The sequence below is a fragment of the Amblyomma maculatum genome, chromosome 3 (genome assembly GCF_055883805.1).
Source record: "Amblyomma maculatum isolate TAMU_Amacu chromosome 3, ASM5588380v1, whole genome shotgun sequence".
NCBI classification, from domain to species: Eukaryota; Metazoa; Arthropoda; class Arachnida; order Ixodida; family Ixodidae; genus Amblyomma; species Amblyomma maculatum.
Window position 1 is genome coordinate 150,624,790 of NC_139346.1, and position 21,225 is coordinate 150,646,014.

Sequence of the window (21,225 nt, forward strand, 5' to 3'; positions counted from 1 at the left end):
CCACATGTAAAAGTTTCATTGAAAACAAAAAAATAGTCGTGGGACCTCGATTACCGTTCTGAACACACCCATATGAAAACCTGCTAATCACTGCTAATTTCAAATTGAATAATGCCCGAATTCATGAATTTGAAATCGCCAATGATTAGCAAGTTTTTCTAATAGATATTATATTTAATGCCTTGTTAATTCAAGAAAAATCGCAAGAATGTTTCGTAACGTTTGAGGCAAGTAGCCAGGTTGAGAGCATAATAAATATGCGCAATTCTATCTGGGCGCGTGGGGGGCTAGAAAAAAGAAGTTCAGGTCGGAAAAGACCAGCATGAAGCGTACGAAAGAAGAGACCAAATGGTAACGCAGAGCAGATGCAAGAGCGTTGCACAGCAACCAAACCAACTGCAACCACACCAACTGCAGGACACGTGCGGCGTTTCTCGTTCTAGCGCAAGTTCCCCTCACTATATAGTACCTCTGCACCGAGCCCATCGCATGTGATGTCATAAGCCTCAGAAAGAGCGCAAGTTCTCCTCACTATATAGTACCTCTGCACCGAGCCCACCGCATGTGAGGCCATAAGCCTCAGAAAGCATTCCCGTGTTTTTTATAAAGTGACTGCACTATCTCTCCCAGCGCACTTTGTTCCGCGCCACGTTTCCCTGCACATGGCAGTGTCCATTCTTCTCTTACCTCATCTCTTCCATTTTGCTCACGCATTTTCTTCCCTCAGTGATAGCAAATGCATCTTGCTAAATGCTCTCGCCGTTTTCTTTCGTCCAGAGTGAAAGCCGTTGTCACATTTACCGCAATCATAATGACTACAACGACGGTCGGTCGTCTTCACTAACGCCAATTCGTCTAGAGACGAATACATTGGTTTCTTTCCTCAGTGTATCATTACTTAATACTATGTCTGGAGGCATCCAGAACAAAACACTTTAGTTGTTTGTTGACTGTAAGCGAAATGGTAATATCGCCTAGAATGTTGGTTGGATTTCGTTCGATGCAATTTGACGCTTTCTTTATGCAGCCGTAATTTCGGTTCTAACACCAGAGAAAAAAAAAAAGTTTTTAAAAGAAGTAGAAATGCACTACTCTAAGAATAACAGCAAACTATAAAATGCGCATTGACTCGCGAATTAAATTGGCTTTGTTTTTGATATAAACCATACGTAGATTTCTTTATATGCCAGTCAAAGCGCAGACGCACATGCTCTCCACTCCCTATTCAAACCTAGTGGAATCACATGACCGGCTAGTCGAATCGTGAAACGAGCTGCTCGTGATGAAAGAAGAAGCATGATATGGAATCGGCCAGAAGCGGACGCCTGTCTCTCATCGTAGGCGTCTGCACGGTAAGCATATGTGCTTGTTTGTGCGTATCAGCATCTTCGTACCAGGGCACTGATTGCAACCGTGTTGTCCTGCGACTGGAAGTCGGTTCTACAAAATGATTAAAGCATGAAATATTTAAGGTCCAACGAGAACGGCTTGTAACTACGCAGGGCGTAGCTGTTGAAATCATTTCAAGAAACCTAAACGCTGACATGAAACCTGTCAATCACTGACTTATGAATAGAGGCGTAGGGAAAGCTGGTAAATCGGGTTTTAGCGGTTCCAATAGGTTGAAAGCAATCCTCGCTTCAGTGCAGAATGCTCGGAAGCGTTTGTCTAAAATTTCAGCTGGCTGTATTCAGGCGTACGTCTGATTTAATTTATGCTGTATACTTTATTAATCTACTGATTTCGAGCACATGAGGCTGAAGTGCAGCGGAAATTTAACACTTTGTTCTAGTTTCGAAGCAGAATGGGTCGTTTTTCGGTAAGATATATCTACTTTAAAATAGTGTTTACAGAGTCTTCAACGACACGAAAGAGCTTGAAAAAGCATCTTCTACAGCGCTGCACCGGCGTAACTGATAAAACGCCGCAATCATTTTTATGGCTTGCTTTTTGTTTGCTCGCGTTTTTTTTTTTTCCTTTGCACGTAACAGACAATAAACCTGTTCTGCCTGGTTCGTTATCTACTGGGACGCTTCAGGCGCAAATCAGGTGAGTCGAGTTGGGCGTATATCATCACCGTAGATGCCGCACAGCTTGGGTTGAATACACGTCACTCCGACGCTGTCGTGTTCTTGTACGCGCTATCCGAATTATTTTCCAAATGGCAGGTCGTCTACATTTAAGATAGTTACCACTTACACATGCTTACCTCTTACACGTCCCTTTACTAGGAGCTTTCACTTGTGGCGCAGATTTCGGCTGCATGTAAAAGCACTACGTTCGGGTTCATACGGGGCGTGAGTTCTGCCGAGATGTTTTTCCTTCACGTTTCCTGCGGGTTTCGCCGCTTTAATAAAAACTCGGGATCTTCGAAGTGGAGTTCCCAGGTGCACCCCCTGCGTTTGCAAAACGGGTGACACATTCTATACTATTTCTCGCTCTTTACGATACACAAGTGCGGTAACACGCTGCAATGGCGTGCGTGTTATTTGTTCATGCGCCACTAGCAGCATACAAAACGCCTTTATATCACGCAATTTGCCTGAAGGCACTCGCTACACATTTTAATGCCTGAAGAACAATCATGCTTTGTAGCCACGGCTTCCTCCTTTTTGCTTTGAGAGAGCTATTTAATGGCACCGTAACATTGCCGGGACGTACGACTGCCATATGAGGATAAAAGCGCACAACTTAGTTACAATACTATAAATATAAGCTATTTTACGCTGCGTAGCGTAGAACTGTTTTGAAGAATCTCCCTTGAGATGTCTAGGTGTCTAAAACCAGACATCCGCTATAGACCAGTAGACTCCGTATGAATGGCACAGTGCGAACAGGGTATGTTGCTTGGCGAGTTGGTTATTCATTGTCAGAGAAAGAACGCTAGCAATACGAAAGAGATCTCAAGCGCTGAACCCTTTCCTTATTTTTTTTTTTTCGCGTACTTCACAACGTGTGTAGGAGAAGGACTCGTCTACGACGTGGTCCTGGGCACCGAGACTTTCTTCGACCTCATCAGCGACATTGCGATGGCCAGCATCATTCACAAGAAGGTGAGTGAAACTGCAGAGGGTTAGGCCTTCGTCTTTTCTGCTCGGCTCATTTAAACGGATTTGTTAGACAAACGTATATGAATTTCCTGAGAGCAGTTTCAGCAGTAACAAAATGGTTATGGGAAGGTTCGCTTGGTGCCTCACTTTTATACAGAGCACAAAACACTGAAAAAAACGTAATGCATGAATACCTTGCACGTTGGAAGAGCGCACACATATCGCATTATTATATGGCTGCATTTGAACTAGGTCATTTTACATGCGGTACAACCGAATTCCGATCGCTCAATACACCTCAGGACTTCATAATTAAGAGACTCAATTCAAAACAACGTTCTCTCAAAGCCTGTGCCTAGATGCGCAAATATATATTTAACAAAAACACTATTCTTATCCAAAGCTTTCTTGCGCTGCGAACCAATGAACGTTCTTACCTTCGATATCTCACATGCGCCTTCTGTCCTAGTTAAAGACAGCAGCTTGGCAGACCAATTTACCTTACTGACGTTGTTTGTCTCCCTTCAAATGAGAGGATTTATTCTGCGTTTTCTTACTAGGGGATCCCACTGTACCGAAGGCATCGAGAAGTAAGTTCAAATACATTATTCAATCTTATCAAATGCACAGGCATTGTGTACACCTTTAGTACAGCACTTACCACTATCTTCATTGAATTGGGCCTCGGTGCGCTCTGGCCACCGCATTTTAAGTTCTATGGGACTGCCTGCTGGCTTATCCCTTTGCGCGTTCAAAACGTTGGGCTCTATAAGCTTACTGTCCAGAATATCATGAGGCCAACACCAACAAGATGCGACGCCGACTGTTTCTATCAAACGAGGCAGCTTGCCCATACCTCGAGACATGTACAGGCAGACAGACAAACAAACACAGACGGGCGGACGGTTAGAGAGCCGGAGATATATTGGTAATTATAGATAGATGGACAGGAATTAGGCGGGCGTAGGTTGATATTTTGTTGGGTATAGACAGATAGACAGGGATTAAGTAGCCGTAGATTGATAGATAGCTCGATAGGTATAGATAAACAGGCAGACTTCAGGGCGCCCTTATAGATAGGTAAATCAGTAGGTATCAATACATGCCCCTTCATGGATCACTGCCTTGTCGTGGCGGAGGGGCTTGCGAAACTCGAAGAAGTCGTGAGCTCTGCTGTGTAGAGCCACCCAAGATAGACAGGTCACGGCAGAGAGTTCTGACAAAATGTGATTCACTGGAGAAGGTAATGGCAACCCACTCCAGTATTTCCTGCCAAGAAAACCCTATGGCCAGTCACAATACCATAAATGATATGGCGCCGGAAGATGAGCCCCCCAGGTTGGAAGGCGTCCCGTATGTTACTGGGGATGAACAAAGGGCGATTCCTAGTAGCTCCAGGACGAATGAAGCGGCTGGGCTAAAGCCAAAAGGAAGCTCAGTTGTGGATGTGTCGGGAAGCGACCGGAAAGTCCGATGTTGCAAGGAGATGTATCACATAGCAACATGGAATGTAAGATCTATGACGCAAGGTAAACTGGATATCGTCAAGCGAGAAATGGACAGATTGAACATTGATATCTTGGGTATCAGCGAGCTCAAGTGGATCGGAATGGGAGAATTTAACTCCGGCGACCATTATGTCTTTTATTGTGGGCACGAATCCAAGAGAAGGAATGGGGTCGCTCTCATAGTAAACAGAAGAATGGGCAAAGCAGTGCTAGGGTACAACCCCAAAAACGACCGAATGATTTCACTTCGGATCCAAGGTCACTCTTTCAACATAACAGTTATCCAAGTCTATGCACCGACCACTACTGCTGAAGAAGCTGACGTTGAGAGATTTTATGCGGACCTACAATGCCTTTTATACCGCACCCCATCATCAGACGTCGTTTTTCTCATAGGAGACTGGAATGCTAAGGTAGGGAGTGAAGAAATATCCGGAATTACAGGCAAGTTCGGTCTTGGTGAGCCAAATGAAGCTGGGCAGAGGCTAGTAGAGTTTTGTGAAGAAAACAACCTGACCATAGCGAATACTCATTTTCAACAGCACAAGAGGCGCCTGTACACATGGACTTCGCCGGACGGTCTGTACAGGAATCAGATCGATTATATTATTTGCCGACAGAGATGGAGAAGCGCTATACAAGCAGTAAAAACAAGGCCTGGGGCCGATTGTGGCACCGATCATCAGCTTCTTGTTGCCAAGATTAAGCTTCGATTGAGAAAAACGCAGAAAACTAGAAGGCCTTTCAGGTATAATCTGGATCAAGTTCCATTAGAATATGCTGTGGAAGTGAGGAATCGATTTCAAGAATTAGATCTAGAAGACAAAGAGCCCGAAGAGATGTGGACTGATGTTCGTGATATAATACAAGAAGTTGTTACTAAGGTAGTTCCAAAGCAAAAGAAATGCAAGAAAGCAAAATGGTTATCTGAAGAGGCTTTGCAAATAGCTGAGGAAAGGAGGATGGCAAAAGTTATGGGGGAAAGAGAAAGATACAAGGTTATCAATGCGGATTTTCAGAAAATAGCAAGGAGAGATAAGAATGCCTTCCTGAACATACAGTGCCAAGCAGTTGCGGACAACAGCCAATTAAGGAACACAAGAGCTCTGTATAAGACAATCAAAGATATCAAAGGAAGCTTCTGTGCTAAGATGGGCGTGATAAAGGACAAACGAGGCAAGGACCTCACTGAAGCCGCAGAGATAAAGAAGAGGTGGCAGGAATACACAGAAGAACTGTACAAGAAGGACCCGAATGTGCAAACCCAACATAAGACGGTTGTGGTCACTGATCTCGAGCCGGGCATCCTGAAGAGTGAAGTTGAATGGGCCTTAGCCAGCCTTGCTAAGAACAAAGCTAGCGGAATTGATACAATTCCAGCTGAGTTGCTTCAAAACCTCAACCATGACGCTGTTAACATTCTGCATACATTATGTCAGAAGATTTGGACAACCCTGCAGTGGCCACAGGATTGGAGGAGGTCAGTTTACATCCCCATTCCAAAGAAAGGCAGTGCCAAAGATTGTTCCAACTACCGCACGATCGCGCTTATTTCGCATGCTAGCAAGGTGATGTTGAAAATCCTCCAAGGTAGGCTGCAGCAGTATGTGGATCGGGAGCTTCCGGATGTGCAAGTTGGGTTTCGCAAGGGCAAAGGAACTAGAGACCAAGTTGCCAACCTTCGCTGGATCATGGAAAAAGCAAGAGAGTTCCAGAAACCCATCTACTTCTGCTTTATTGACTATGCGAAAGCGTTTGACTGCGTAGATCACAGCAGATTGTGGCAAGCTCTCCAAGAGATGGGAGTTCCAATTCACCTCATCTGTCTCCTCAGGAACCTGTATGAAGGGCAAGAGGCCACAGTCAGAACTGGGCATGGTCTTACTGATTGGTTTCCGACTGAGAAAGGAGTGAGGCAAGGCTGCATACTGTCGCCCTGCCTATTTAACCTATATGCAGAGTGCATCATGAGGAAGGCTGGTCTGGACGAGTCTTCAGCTGGAGCGAAGATTGCTGGAAAACGTATCAACAACCTTAGATATGCGGATGATACCACTTTAATGGCAGAAAGTGAAGCGGAACTCAAGAGACTTCTGATGCGCGTACAAGAAGAGAGTGAGAAGTTTGGGCTTAAACTGAACATTAAAAAGACAAAGATCATGGCGTCTTGCCCTATCAAGTCCTGGAGCATCAAGGGACAAGAAGTGGAAGCTGTGACCGATTTTCTCTTCTTGGGCTCCAAGATTACCTCGGAAGGAGACTGCAGCCATGAAATTAGGAGACGCCTGCTTCTGGGAAAGAGAGCAATGGTTAGCCTTGACCGCCTAGTAAAGAGCAGAGACATTAGTCTGCCAACCAAGAACCGTATAACTCGTGCTATGGTCTTTCCAGTTGTGATGTATGGATGCGAGAGTTGGACTGTGAAAAAGGCTGACCGCCGAAGAATTGACGCGTTTGAATTGTGGTGCTGGCGAAGACTCTTGAGAGTTCCTTGGACTGCCAGAAGATCAAATTGTCAATATTGTCGACCATAAACCCTGACTGCTCATTGGAGAGTCAAATTCTAAAGTTAAAGCTCAGCTACTTTGGTCATCTGATGAGAAGAGAGGAGTCGCTGGAGAAAGATTTGATGTTGGGAAAGGTTGAGGGTCGCCGGAGAAGGGGTAGGCAGCGAACGCGATGGTTAGATGGCATCCTCGAGGCTCTGCAGATGAAATTATGTGATGTTAGGAAGATAGTGAGAGACCGGAAAGCGTGGCGTGACATGGTCAATAGGGTCACGAAGAGTCGGACATGACTGAACGACTGAACTGAACTGAGATAGAAGGAGTCGTTAGTACAGATAAATACGCTTTATATAGCTGAATAGATAGATCAGTTGGTAAAGATAGTCAGATGGACAGACAGATATTTATTACTTATTTTAGACATATAGTTGGGGGTCTGCGGATGAAAAAGCTGTTAATAAATAGCTTGACGACGCCTGGGCCCAGTACAAGGCAGCCGCATACACATGTCTGTAAAGTAATATCTTATACATAAATAGCCACCATTTTAATTTACATGCCGAGATAGAAGCAAAATAAAGTCGATTAGAAATATCTGCGCCGGCCGTATTGAAAACGTGCGGCGAGCTCTGACATGTGTCCTGTCTATTCAGTAATTTTCTTTTATTGCATTTGAGGGGTGCAATTGGGCATTTGAGGGGTCTATTCCGAAACGCGGCAACAGACATTCAGGTTATGGCATGGTGTTCTCCGTATAACGGCGTTGTTTAATGCTTTGAGCCAAAAACGACACGGGGAATTTATTGTTGCCATTAGGCAAATGAGAATCATGGCAAATGGTCTGAAGTCTTCAAGGAACTGTTTGGAACGCCACCTTCGTGGAATCTTCTTACAGGGCGTTGTCGTGTTTTAAAGCTAGCCACAGATTAGGTGAAGCGCCTTGTATAACAGCACGCACTTGTTTGGAGTTAAAAACAAGAGGCTCGAAGCGTAGGCCAGGTAACTGCAATAAATGATCCGTTAGTCCTATAATACCAGCGCGCAGAAAGAATTTGAATGGCCATGATATTGCTTACCGGTTCATGTTCAGCGGTCAATCTTTTGGTGGCGTCATCGAAAAATAATTGCTTACGACGCGTATGTAGACGTAACAACTGCTCCTCTAGATAAAGGTACTGCTGCATGCAAGTGCTCCCATCAGATTCGCTGCTCCGAGCTGTTGCGATTGAATGCATACAGCTCTTTCAAAATCTGAATTTGCCCTGGCACTGGTGTCTGATGGCAGTTATTATCTTTGATTGCGGCGAGAGGCACATAACTCATACAGGACCGAGCTGCAGAAATTACAGCCTCCTTTTGCACAAAATATGCTAATGGTCACCTACAGCTACTGAGATTAGCGAGTCGTAAGGGCGAGGATTAAATCAGGTCTGGAATGATTTAATTAATTTTCTTAGTACGTTCCTGTCATGAAATGCCATAAGAACACGAACACGCTATAAGCGGTGCAAGAAACACTTAGAGTAGTGCCCCAGTTCTATTGTCACTTTGAGGAGTTTTTTTTTTGTGTGTGATAGTTCGCGGCAACCTCTCAAACACTGACGCTAACTACACCTCAAAATGCAGGCACTAGTACAGTGGGTGCTCGGAATTTTCTTCGTGTGGAACTGCATAGCAACGCTGATATGCTACGCGACCAATATTTTTGCCATCAAGTTCTACAGCCGTACAGTGAGTACTCACGACCAAATTATTTTATTTAAGTCATTTTAGTGTAAACCCTACACAGCTACACTGCGGTAGGCTTTCAAGCCGTCGGCTTGCATCGTGGTATAGTAGAAGAAAAAGCAGAACAATAAGAAGAAGAAGAAGAAGGCGAGGTCACGCTTGACCTTGAACAGCCGAGGAGGAGGAAGAGGAGCAGAATAATAATAAGAAGAAGACAGATAACTCTGTAGTTGGTAGAGGTGAACGACAACAGCGAGTTGCTAGGACAGAAGGTTCGTTCGAACGTTGTGACGGCGGTGTGCCCCGGAGTTCGACGTAGAGACGATGCCATACCACTAGATGTCTTCTGCACCCGAATGAGAATGGTCAACGACAAGAGGGAGGGAGTGCTCATACGTAAAATGATTCTCCTATGGCAAAACCATAGAGTAAACTACTATGCGCAAAAGCCATGTCTTTACTTTGAACCCGAACCTAAGCGTAGCCATGCAGATTGCTTTCGTGTAACTTCTGGTTTCAGCACAAGCTAAACCACAGCTAATTTTTTAGCGCGCCAAAACGACTCGTGTTTGAAACGCACCGGGACTCGCCGCCAAACTTCACAATTCCAGACGCAAGAAGGGCCCGCTTCCTGCATTCGTTATGAACAAGTTTGGCAGTACAGCCGTGTGAGTTTCACAGGCGGCGCGTACCTGCGTGCAGAAAAATAACTATAATGGCCCGCACGGGCAAGGGTTATACAAGTTAACTCTGCGTTGGGCGGTTGTGAAGTTGTGAAGCATAAAAAAGGAGAAAATGTTTGCTGTTAAGGTGTCTTCAAACATGATTCTCTAGCGGTTGCTAAACTGATATGCAGAGGAACAGTTTTAAATTGCGAATCGTTCGCTTCTCATGGACGTTGGCAACAGTGATGCGACCTGCAGCCCCTGCACGCTGTCGCTGGCAGCAACAGTACGGAGAAATAAAGGCAGACAGGAGAAAAAAAAATATTTTCTTTTGAACAGAAAACAAGTTTTTGTTAAGCTTTTAGTCAGTAGCAATGCATGTGATTTCAAATTTCCTCCCCCGAGTCGGATGCCGGGAAGTGTAGATTACCTCTGCTAATCCGCAAGAAGTTCATTGTCCTGTATGCACGCATGCAGAAACACCCACTACTAAACTAAATGAAGAACATCATGTTAATGAGCTTGGTCGACAGAGCGCAGTCTTCTGGAAAGGCAGTCGCAGAGTACAATGCTGCATTCTTGACTGACGCGTTTCGTTGCAGAGCGCGACGTCGCTGGATCTATTACGGGTCTCGGTGGCTACTTTTCGCATGGGCTGGAATGTTTCTTTTGTTATAGCGAGGGAGGTCGCATATTTTATAATGAAAGCTTACTTTACGTCCAAAGCTGCAAAAGCCGAGAAGAGTGTGAAGTCTTTGGAAGGTGCTGATTAGCAGGTGAAATGGCCGGGCATTGAGAGCAGGTGCTTTTTTCGGCGTCACAAAACCACATGTCATGGCAGAATTGGCAGGCGCTGCAGGCTTGAGTTTCGCCTTGAGATAGGAAGCTCAGACAAGTACACTACCTTGCAGGACCCTATGATCTCAAGTTAGACAGGCTGCCTCTAAGATAAGCGGCACAATTGTACGGCTTGGCTCAATCGGGGCTTAGTACCTACGCAAGTCATGGTAATTTCTGGGCAACATACGTCACTGTCAGGCAGGACAGGAAGCCAAAATGGCCTACCTTCAGCGAAAAGCTGAAGCTCACTTGACAGCTTTCACGTCCTGAGACTGTATATTGTGTGCCTGTACTAGAGCAGTATCGTCGCGTGAGTGAAATACTAGCGAAATAAAACGAATCCGAGTAAAACGAAGAATAAACAACTTGAACAGATGTTCACTCGACAAATGATATCATCATACAATCCAACTATCCCAAATATCCCTAGCGTACTAGTTTCATCCAGTTACTCCAGCTACCCAGCACCGTGCTGCTCACGGTGGCTGCTTACGATGCACACCAAGTTTCCGTTTGAGGTCGCATGTCCGTGTCTCATTTACAGGCGTCACAAGCCAGCGACAGTGTCGTCTCCACCGATTGCTCAAGTTTCAGTGGCGGGTTGTTGCAACAAAGGAAACAAATGCCGCCTCCGTCTGGAAGACGTTAATTTTAGGTTATTTTAGTGGCCGTTATATTGGCCGCGGTGTCAGAGAGCCGCCATCTTGAATTTGGGAAACCAAAACTGTGGCACCATTTCGTCCCATGATGTCATAATCACGTGGTTCCATTTACATGCCCCTCATTGGCATCCGAATGCGGCCGCTATCATAGGTTTGAGATTCATAAATTATGACGTCATCTTTGATTAGACATAATGAAGTGGTTTCACTTCTATCCGCCATATTGTATTATGACACGAAGAGGTTTCATTTTTGCCCTCCACATTTTATTATGACGTCATCATTCGCACCCTGCGTCGGCCGTCATCTTATATTTGAGATTCCGAATCTATGCCAAAACCTTTAATTGTGACGTCATCAGTGATATCACCAATTAATCCCCAATTTGGTTGCTATATTGACTTTCCACGAGGGCCGCCATTTTCACGCCCAACGGAGGTGGTAGCAGACCCCAAGAAATCGAAAAACCTGATGAGTGAGAGCTAGCACTCCTAAAAATCATTGGGGATCCACTTAGGCTCCGCCCTTATGGGTATGACCTCATGGCGCATGCTAACAGCCCATATATAGCTCCGCTTAACGAAGCCGTGTGAAAGTGCCGTGCGTTGTCTATGGGCAACGTGAATGCAAAGGTCCTGACAGGCTGCTTTTGACATCCCCTCCCGCAAATGAAGGGAGGCCCGAGTTGGCAGTTACTGCCAAACATAACGTCAGCCAACCCTCCGTCCGTTCAATGTACTGTAGTAATCCCGATCGCCATCAGCTCGCGCGCCAACCCGAACAGGTAGACGAAGTGGAGTTGGAGCCTTGTTGGCACTGCACTGTTGATTCGAACGCTACCCCCGTCGCTTTGGTTTGCGGACGTTTCTTACGGTCTTGGTGCTCCAATAAACACCTTACAGTACGGCCATGTTAACTGCGAGCTACCGCTGCCAGCGTCATGCTTGTGATTTTTCGTTCAAAACTCCAGAGCCCAGATTTGTGCTGAACAGCGTTATTAGCGCTGTCACTTTAATATTTCTTAGAGAATGTTGCACAGAGAGATCTCAAGGCAAAAAAAAAAGTGAGAGAGATTGTTTCTTCTGAAGTCGGCTAATCTGAAGGATGATATTGGCCAGCGAAACACTGATGAATGGTACTTGTTGATAGCAGTATACGATGCAGAGTATAATTCATAAAGTACAGCGCTACTCTCTAAATGTAGATTAGAGCGACGCTTATGTTTGTATGATCTTGACTCTGCACTTGCGAATAATCTGCGCCAATGTTTTCTTTTGTTTCTTCCTTCAAGACTGGCATTGCAGATTTGCCGATGCATGCAAGCGAGGCCCACGTCCGCGTAAGTAAGCCAGTAAAGCTTGATACTGCTAACGCGTACAAAGTGCATCAACAAGGCCCGTTTAATGTCTATTGATGTCTGGCATCAAAAGATTTAGCTGAAAGCCTACATTTCGTACTGTAACGGTGAGCTAGTTGCGAATAGGCTTTCACGTTTACGCAGATGATGGCGGGAGAGATTCCGAAAGCTTCATCAGATTTTGAATATCTTTTTATTTTCTTTACAGAATTTGCTGTTCTCCGAACTGCTGGTTCTTTTCACCTTCTTTGCGGTGGCCAAGGTGAGGAGTTCTGGTGTTTGGATTAGTTCCCCGAGGTGACGTCGACATAAGTGAATATAAACTTGGAGAAGAGTGTCAGCGTGCAAAAACATTCATTACAAAGTTAGCTGAAGTATCTATATGTGTACACATGCGTGGAGTGGAAAGGCTAATTTGAGACTTCATGAGTTTGGAAGCAGTGATGACTCGAACTTGCTGCTTTAATTACTGCGTGTGTATGGGAGTTAAGCCCTTCGAGACCGTTTACAGATCTATCGATCGATCAATCATTCAACCAATCAATCAATCAATGGAATATTTATTTAGTGAATATACATGATTATTCAATGACTTGATCGATCAATTTATTTTGATTGGCACTTCAATATACGCACAATAATGTGGACAGTGGATCGAGTTACCAAGTACCCAAAGGCTTTATTCCAACAGAAATATCCTGTAACGAAATGGCGGCTCGTGCTCTTTGTTTTCCAGATAAGCATTGTAGCAGCGAAATGGCGTTTTGCATGTATTGAAATGCATCTGTTGAACTTTGCAATGCGCGTATTACATTGGACAGAGTCAGGCAGGTCCCTTGCTCTGCCCCTCTGGCATTCCCCGACGAAGCTCGACCACACTTGGCATATCTTGATTATTAGGAATTTATTTACATGTTGCGCGCATATGACACGTACCACTCGGAGTGCGGCCTCTCCGCACGACACTCCGGTTCAGTCCCTTCTGTCCTCTCCTCTCGTCGTTGCGCCCACCGTGCTGCCTCCGATCCTTCTCTCCCTCCGAGAGTCCTCCTTGCCAGGTCCACGGCTGTCTTGGCGTCCCAAGCTCCCGACACCTCGGAGGTTCGAACGCTTCCGAGAAGCCGGCGACCGTTGCAGGCTCCCGCTCCCAGCCGCGGGCAGCGGCCAGCTCAGATGACACGGGCAGTGCGCCCTGCGGGAGCCCATAAATTTCTTCTTCTTGTCGTCCTCCCGGCGCCGGTTCTCGGGTCTTCACCACCGCTTCAGAAGGAAGGCTGCCCTGGTTTCGGGAATGTGTTCAGTCCGCCAACGCTTCGCGGAACGCACGGCACACACAAACACACGAAACCGGACCGTTCGTTCTCCCGGTGCTTGGGGCAACACACAGCGCGCACGACAGCCCCATCGCCACTGTGATGCATGACTTTTTGGAATGCAGCACACTTCTAGAGCTCGACACCACTCGCGCTAAACTGAAACAGGCAGATGCCTCGCAACGCCATATTCAGTACACCATGGCAAACCAAAATACAACATATGCACCAAATTAAGGACCCCCTCCCGCCCGTGCCATATACACCCGAGGCTATGGAGCTGATGCTACAAACCGCGACAATGCGTCAGCATTGGCGTTGAGTGATCCCGCTTTATGACCAATCACCAAATTAAATCTCTGCAGTGCCAGTGCCCAACGCATTAGGCGGGCGCTCTGAGGGGAAGTCAGAGTGAGAAACTTTAATGGATTGTGATCAGTGTTTACAGTAATTTCGGCTCCAAACAACCATGTCTCCATACGCTGGAGAGCCCAGATGATCGCATAGGCTTCACGCTCAATTGTGGCCCAGCGACGCTGAGTCGGGCTCAGCTTTTTGCTCAGAAAGGCCACTGGACGCTCTCGACCCTCGGCGTCGATCTGCGACAGGCAGGCGCCTACTGCGAACTCCGAAGCGTCTGTAGCGAGTACATATCCTTTGTCTGAATCAGGGGCAAATAATACAGGTGCCTCCGCAAGACACTGTCTGACCTGCTCAAACGCTCGATTCGCCTCTTCTGTCCAGGGTATTACGCTAGGCACTCTACGGTTTGTCATATCTGTGAGGGGCAAGACCACCGTGGAATAACCCGGTACATAATCCCGGTAGTAATTGGCCAACCCCAGGAAACTCCGCAACTCTCTTTTAGTGGTCGGTTTGGGGCACTCTTGTAGTGCAACCACTCGTTCAGGATCAGGAGCGTGTTTACCAGAGCCTACAATGTGTCCCAAGTACTTCACCTCATGCTGCGCAAACCTGCATTTTGCCGCGTTTGCCGTGAACCCTGCCGCGGAAATGGCCGACAGCACTTTCGACAGGTGCTCTAGGTGATCCTCCCATGTCTTTGAATGTACCGCCACATCATCGATGTACGCGCACGCGTATTCCTGGTGTGGCGTGAGGATCTCGTTCATGATTCGTTGGAAAGTCGCAGCCGAATTCCTGAGACCATACGGCATCACTCTCCACGCATATTGTCCCCGGTGAGTCACAAACGTCGTGTACTCTTGGGCAACCGGATCGAGCGGCATTTGCCAGTAACCTCGCAGCATGTCAATCACTGATATATAGTTTGACCCGGCCACTTGATACAACAACTCAGTTGCTCTTCCCATAGGAAACGCATCCTGTTCGGTCACTGAGTTTAATCGGCGATAATCAACGCACAGTCGCACGCCGCCGTCCCTTTTCGCAACGCACACGATCGGATGTGCAAACCCACTCTCAGTTGGATAGATCAGACCCCATTCCGTTAACTCCCTGACCTGTCTCTCAACCTCATCTCGAAGCGTCAAAGGGACGCGGTATGCATGAGCCCGCTTCGGCTCACCACCGCCTTTCAGACGAATCCTGTGCATTCCCACTGTGCATCTCCCAGGCGTTTCAGAGAACGTGTCGCTATGCTGCTCCACGAGCGTCCGGAGCTCACTCTTCTGCTCTTCACTAAGGTGATCGACTGCGAGCGTAACCCGCGAACGGGCTAAGTGGGGCAAAGCTGGCAATGACAGGATTTCACCGAATGTCTCTTCGAAAATGACGCCCACTGCGTTCACCCGCGTTACAAACGGTCGGAGCCGATTCGCATGGATACTCCTCCTAGACCCATCCTCGGTTTGCACGAGATACCTGTGAGGTCTCTCTTTACGTACGACACTTGCGGGTCCTACCCACTTCGCTGCGAATTTGCCAGCGTTGTCGGATCCCTGAATAAGAACTGTTTCGCCCTCCTGGAAATGTTTTTGCTTGGCCCTTCTGTTGTAATTTGTTGCGTACTTTGTCTGCGTCAGGTGGGCTGTTACGGTGGCTCGTTCGTTCGCCGCCGCCAATTTATCCCTTAACCCGCGAAGATACTGCTCCCCAGGAGTGTTGAGGCCATCCGGTACTGCCCATTCTCCTGACCAGGTCTTCTGAAGGATAGTTAGCGGTCCGATAGGTACACGGCCATACATCATTTCAAACGGACTCTCTCCCGTTGTAGCATTCGGGACTTCCCGGTATGCCCAAAGCAGGAAAGGCACGTGCCGATCCCAGTCACTACCATGGTTCTGAATTACATCAAACAACATACTCTTGAACGTGCCGTTAAACCTTTCGACAATGCTATTACTTTGTGGGTGTTCCGGCGTCGAGAATCGCGGTGTCGCCCCCATTCTCGCTAGGAACTCCTGCGTGAGGCGTGCCGTGAAATTGGTCCCTTGATCGGAACACACTGTTTCCGGCACCCCCATTCGCGAAAAGATGTCGAGCAGGGCGTCACAGGTCGTCTTTGCAGTGAGCGAACGCAAACACACCACCTCAGGCCATCGGGTGCAGAGATCGATTACGCATAGTGCATACCGATGGCCCCTTGCAGAAGGCGGTTCGATTGGCCCAATGCAGTCAATATTAATGACCTGGAATGGCGTGTCAGGCCGAGTAATTGGCACGATCGGTACTCTGTCACTTGTTCTCACCCGGGATTTCATCTGACATCCTTTGCAGCTTTGGCAGTAACGTTTTATGTCCGCAGTAATCCCGGGCCAGTAAAAGGCACCCTTAACCCTCTGAAGAGTCTTCCTCTCACCTAGGTGACCAGCCCACTCAGAGTCATGGGCAAGCCTCATCACCTCCCAACAGCGCGACTTTGGCCGTACAAGCTGCAAACAAGGGCGACCCATGACCTCATCCTTGTGATAAAGTAAACCGTCCTTCTCCACCATTCCATGGCTACCCACTCCGGCCTGCTCCCATGCATCCCTCAGCGTAGAATCGTCCATTTGCGTACGGCGAAACGCTTCATGTTCGGTAGCACCTGCGCGCTCACCGTCTCCCACCTCGTCGCCGTCACTGTGCGGTCTACTGGTCGTAGTGACAGCCGCGGTCACCGCCGCATCTCCGCGCACTCCATCCTCGCTTCCGCTCTCTAGCGCTGCATCAGCCGCTGTCACCGCAGGTGTCTCTTCCAGCAACTGTGCGTGCGTGTCCGGCGTGATAAGTGCATTTATCCCTGGGGCCAATTTATCTGTCACGGCACAAAGAATTTCGGTGCCAGCCGTAGCTGCACCGACGTACTTAGGCGTACCCAATAGCTTCAAGGGCACATACACCAACTCTGCCAGCACTTGCTCCCCAAATGCACCAGTTAATTTTATTTTTGAGCCTGTAAGTGGTTCATGGTCTCCCAGAATGGATCGTCTGATTACACTAATCTCTGCTCCTGAATCCAAATGCCCTACAAATTCGGCCTTCCCGCTACCTAACATGACCGTATTGAGGGGGCGGAACGGGCGTTCCCCACCGTTTACGTTTTCATTTCCGAAGTTAGCACCCGCAACGCGAGCCACTAAGCCTCCTTCATCTGTGTTCGTTTGCACGAGGTTCGCCTGTGCTGACCGCCGTTTCGGACACTCACGGGCTAGATGATCAGGGAGGCCACATTCGTAACATTGCCTACGTGCCCTGGCATATGGAGCCGATCGTCCGGCCTCGTCATTGCGCGTCCTAGCCGAGTCAGTTGTTTTTCTCTCTCTCCTTACCGGGCTCGCCGTACCACCCACCGATTCTCCTGTGCTCCTGTTAGAGTCTTTAGCGATCTGGCTTTCATCAAATTGTTCCGCGAGGTTGGCCACTTCATCCGGGCGCATTGCCTTCCCTGTAGTCTCATTTTGAACAACAAAGGTCCGGGCATCGGGACTTAACATCTCCTTCAATTTGTCTACCACTACGAGCTCTTGCAGCTCTTCCAGGGAAGTAACGTTATAACTGTTGCAATAATAGGCAAAATAATTTTGCAGTCGCGTTGCGAACTGGTCCCATGATTCATTTGAACCCTTTTTTGAGTAGTTAAAAAGTCGCCTGTATTCAGCTGACGACAGCCTGAGCCCTTTGAGAATCGCTTCTTTGAGCGCTGCGTAATCCCTGCGCTTCTCCGCCGAGAGCCGACCGAGCAGTCCCCTAGCCTTTTCGTTCAGTCTGGGCAGTACTAAGCCCGCTCCCCATTCAATTGGGACGCTGTAGGCATCCAGCGTTGCTTCAATGTCCTCAAACCAGCCTGGGACAAGCGCCTCTTCCGCTGGCATGTCTAACAGCACTCCCTTCAGCATGTTTGTGTATTTTAGCCTCCTATCTTCCTCCGCGCTCAGAGGCGCCCTCAGCGCAGCACCGGCACTGCCGTTGTTAGACAGTCTTGCGTGCTCTAATTCTGTTTCCGCAATTTTTAATTTCATTTGTAACAATGCCATCTGGTCAGCGACGGAAACTACTGACCCTTCGCTGACGCTTCGCACCTCGGCAGTCGACACCAGCTCCATCTGCCTCTCCCCCTCTTCGCTTCGGGCCCCTACTTCGGCCTCGCGACTCCGCAAGTTACATCCCGTGGTTGCCATGATGCCCTCGAAACAGGAGCCAACAAGACACCCACCTGTCCAGACTTGCGCTGCAGGAGAAGACTGCAAATTCGTCGACGCTCCCGGTGCGCGCTCAGCCGTGGGCCCACATCCTCCGTCCGGTTCCCGGTCGGTTCCGCTTGACGTCGGAGATCCTGTCGGCTGCGTCAGTCAGGCAGGTCCCTTGCTCTGCCCCTCTGGCATTCCCCGACGAAGCTCGACCACACTTGGCATATCTTGATTATTAGGAATTTTTTTACATGTTGCGCGCATATGACACGTACCACTCGGAGTGCGGCCTCTCCGCACGACACTCCGGTTCAGTCCCTTCTGTCCTCTCCTCTCGTCGTTGCGCCCACCGTGCTGCCTCCGATCCTTCTCTCCCTCCGAGAGTCCTCCTTGCCACGTCCACGGCTGTCTTGGCGTCCCAAGCTCCCGACACCTCGGAGGTTCGAACGCTTCCGAGAAGCCGGCGACCGTTGCAGGCTCCCGCTCCCAGCCGCGGGCAGCGGCCAGCTCAGATGACACGGGCAGTGCGCCCTGCGGGAGCCCATAAATTTCTTCTCCTTGTCGTCCTCCCGGCGCCGGTTCTCGGGTCTTCACCACCGCTTCAGAAGGAAGGCTGCCCTGGTTTCGGGAGTGTGTTCAGTCCGCCAACGCTTCGCGGAACGCACGGCACACACAAACACACGAAACCGGACCGTTCGTTCTCCCGGTGCTTGGGGCAACACACAGCGCGCACGACAGACAGTAAGCCGGAGAAAGCTAAATTGAAGGTTTAGAGGCTCTATTACCTATAGTTCGTGCTTTGAGCAGTGGTAATGCCAAAGGAATCTCATTCAATGTTGCTTGCCTCACCAGGCAACCCTTTTCATTTTCTAAAATCTCATAACTACTACTTCCCTTTCCTTACAACAAATTTCCTTTGCGTGATGTTATGAGAAACATATTTTAACACCGGGATCATGATGGTACTGGATGATAACGTTGGCTCATTCGCGGTCGCAGTCCTTCGTCCTGTATCACCTGTACTACATGTTCCGCGGGCCCAGGGAGAGCGACGGCGCGCCTACTCCAATCTCCTCGAACTCATCGCAAGCAGGCCAGGCCGAAGCAGGGCAGGCCGCGCTGGTGGTCGTCGATAACCTGACCATTGCCACAACGTACCCTCAGGGTGACGCCGCCCTGCCGATGGTCACTGAGCGGGACAGAAGCACTACGTTGACAGCGCCCCGCCAGACTACGAATCCTGTCGGTGGATCAGGCGCATCGACACCAGCGGGATCGTCACTTGCCAGTACGAAGGCATCCGCAGGGAAAGGTCAACAGGCAGCGAATAAACGGACTAAAGACAAACTGGGAGGCACACCGAGAGAGCAGTCATCACCTTTGGCGTCCGAGGTCCCGACGCGCGACGTAAAAATTCTGTTGCAGGTGACAGGACCAGTTCGATCGGAAAAACAAGCCGGTGAAGCCTCGCGAGCAAAACCCTCCTTGAAGCCGTCAGCATCGGCTCTCCAGATACGTGACTCTCCAACCGCTAAGCCGAATAATAACCCCCAGACGGTGAAAGAACCAAAGATGGTACCGGCTAGCAACGCCAATTCGCGCCAGCATTCGGGGTCTGCTAGCCCGCGGCAGACCACCAGTAGCGCATCGACACCAAAGTGGGGAAATATTCAGACGCTAGGCCAGGAAGGCCAGTCGCGCGATAGCTCACCGTCGCGGACGCCGCAGCGCGCCCCCGGAGCGTATTCTTTAATTCCTTGCGAGCCTACCGGCCTTCGTCGAACCAATAAGACAAAGGGACGCAGAGTAACCCGCGAGCAGGGTTCGTCGATGCCGCAACGCCAGATCTTATCGAACGAACTAGCCAAGGGTGAGATTTCAACTGGCCCACCCGTGGTGCAAGCTAATCCTCGTCGTACATAGGCTTTGCCACCCATAACCCAATCTAGCAGAGAGAACGCGCCTCTTTCTCCAGAGGTGATTACGACGCGCGTCCTGCAGTGAGAGCCATCGCTGCAGGCACGTCACTATATGATGGTCATCTGTTGCAAAACACACGCTGCAAGACATTGAATATATAAAATGCTCTTGATTTTCTTCGTATCGGTTTAGAACTGATGTGAATAAAGTCGAAAACCGTCACCGTGCCATTTATTACGAGATGTACAACTTAAAAACAGTCTGTTCATCAACCGCACCGACGCAACCAGCTTGCCAAATACAAGATATGTTCCCGTACGTATACAAGAAAGTAGGTGGCAGCGAAACAAACACTGTGCAGCTTCAAGACTCGCTCGCGTCGCCACTGCAGCTCCTGCGACTTTTGGTTTGATTTGGTTTTGGGGTTTAAAATCCCAAAGCGACTCGCGCTATGAGACACATCGTAGTGGAGGGCTCCGGAAATATTGACCACCTGGGATTCTTTAACGTGCAGTGACATCGCAAAGCGCACTAGCGCCTATCTTTTCGCCTGCAATGAAAACCGGCCGCCGAGGCCGGGATTTGATCCCGCATCCCTACGCACAGCAGTAGAGCACCCTAATCACTGCGCTACCCCGGCGGGGTGCTCGTGCGACTATAGTTTTTATACACGGTGCCCGACCTAGCATTAGCCGAGGGTTAAAAAATAAATCGTTTGAGTTACGCTTGGGAAACCAGTTACATAGAGCTACCAGCTGTCTTGCCCACCACGGGCGTTTTTGTCTTGCAATTATTATTTCAAATAGTTTAAAAATACTAAATATTATAGACGGGGTTTGCAAAGCTTAGGTACCTTTCGAAGTTGTAAGGTTGAAAGTTGGGAGAGTTGGATCTTGTTCATATTGAAGGTAGCGCAGAAAACGAGGACCAAGGAGTAAAAGGGCACAGCATGAGTGCTTTTTCGCAACTAAACATTTTATTCAAGAACACAAAATAAATACCCGTCTCACGAAACTAAAACAGAAGAAAAACAAATGTGATAGCATCAAGTAAAGGAAAAGTGTAGGGCGCGATACAGCTGGT

The 21,225-nt window shown here is 48.4% G+C and overlaps 1 protein-coding gene across 1 annotated transcript; it reads left to right on the forward strand.

The window, feature by feature from the left end:
* The first annotated feature begins 1,278 nt into the window (after positions 1-1,278).
* Positions 1,279-20,286, forward strand: LOC146196447 (uncharacterized). Its single transcript, XM_084596361.1, has 7 exons — positions 1,279-1,352; positions 1,992-2,049; positions 2,962-3,053; positions 8,692-8,796; positions 12,252-12,299; positions 12,526-12,579; positions 19,222-20,286. The coding sequence occupies exons 1-7, from the start codon at positions 1,302-1,304 to the stop codon at positions 20,143-20,145; spliced, it is 1,332 nt and encodes a 443-aa protein (XP_084452487.1). The 5' UTR covers positions 1,279-1,301; the 3' UTR covers positions 20,146-20,286.
* The last annotated feature ends 939 nt before the right edge of the window (positions 20,287-21,225 follow it).

Bases quoted from the DNA above. Each gene is read 5' to 3' on its own strand.
- LOC146196447 (XM_084596361.1), top strand. From the start codon at position 1,302: ATGGAATCGGCCAGAAGCGGACGCCTGTCTCTCATCGTAGGCGTCTGC. The intron at 3,054-8,691 runs GTGAGTGAAACT...CTCAAAATGCAG, and splicing joins CCAGCATCATTCACAAGAAG to GCACTAGTACAGTGGGTGCT. The intron at 12,300-12,525 runs GTAAGTAAGCCA...TTTTCTTTACAG, and splicing joins CAAGCGAGGCCCACGTCCGC to AATTTGCTGTTCTCCGAACT.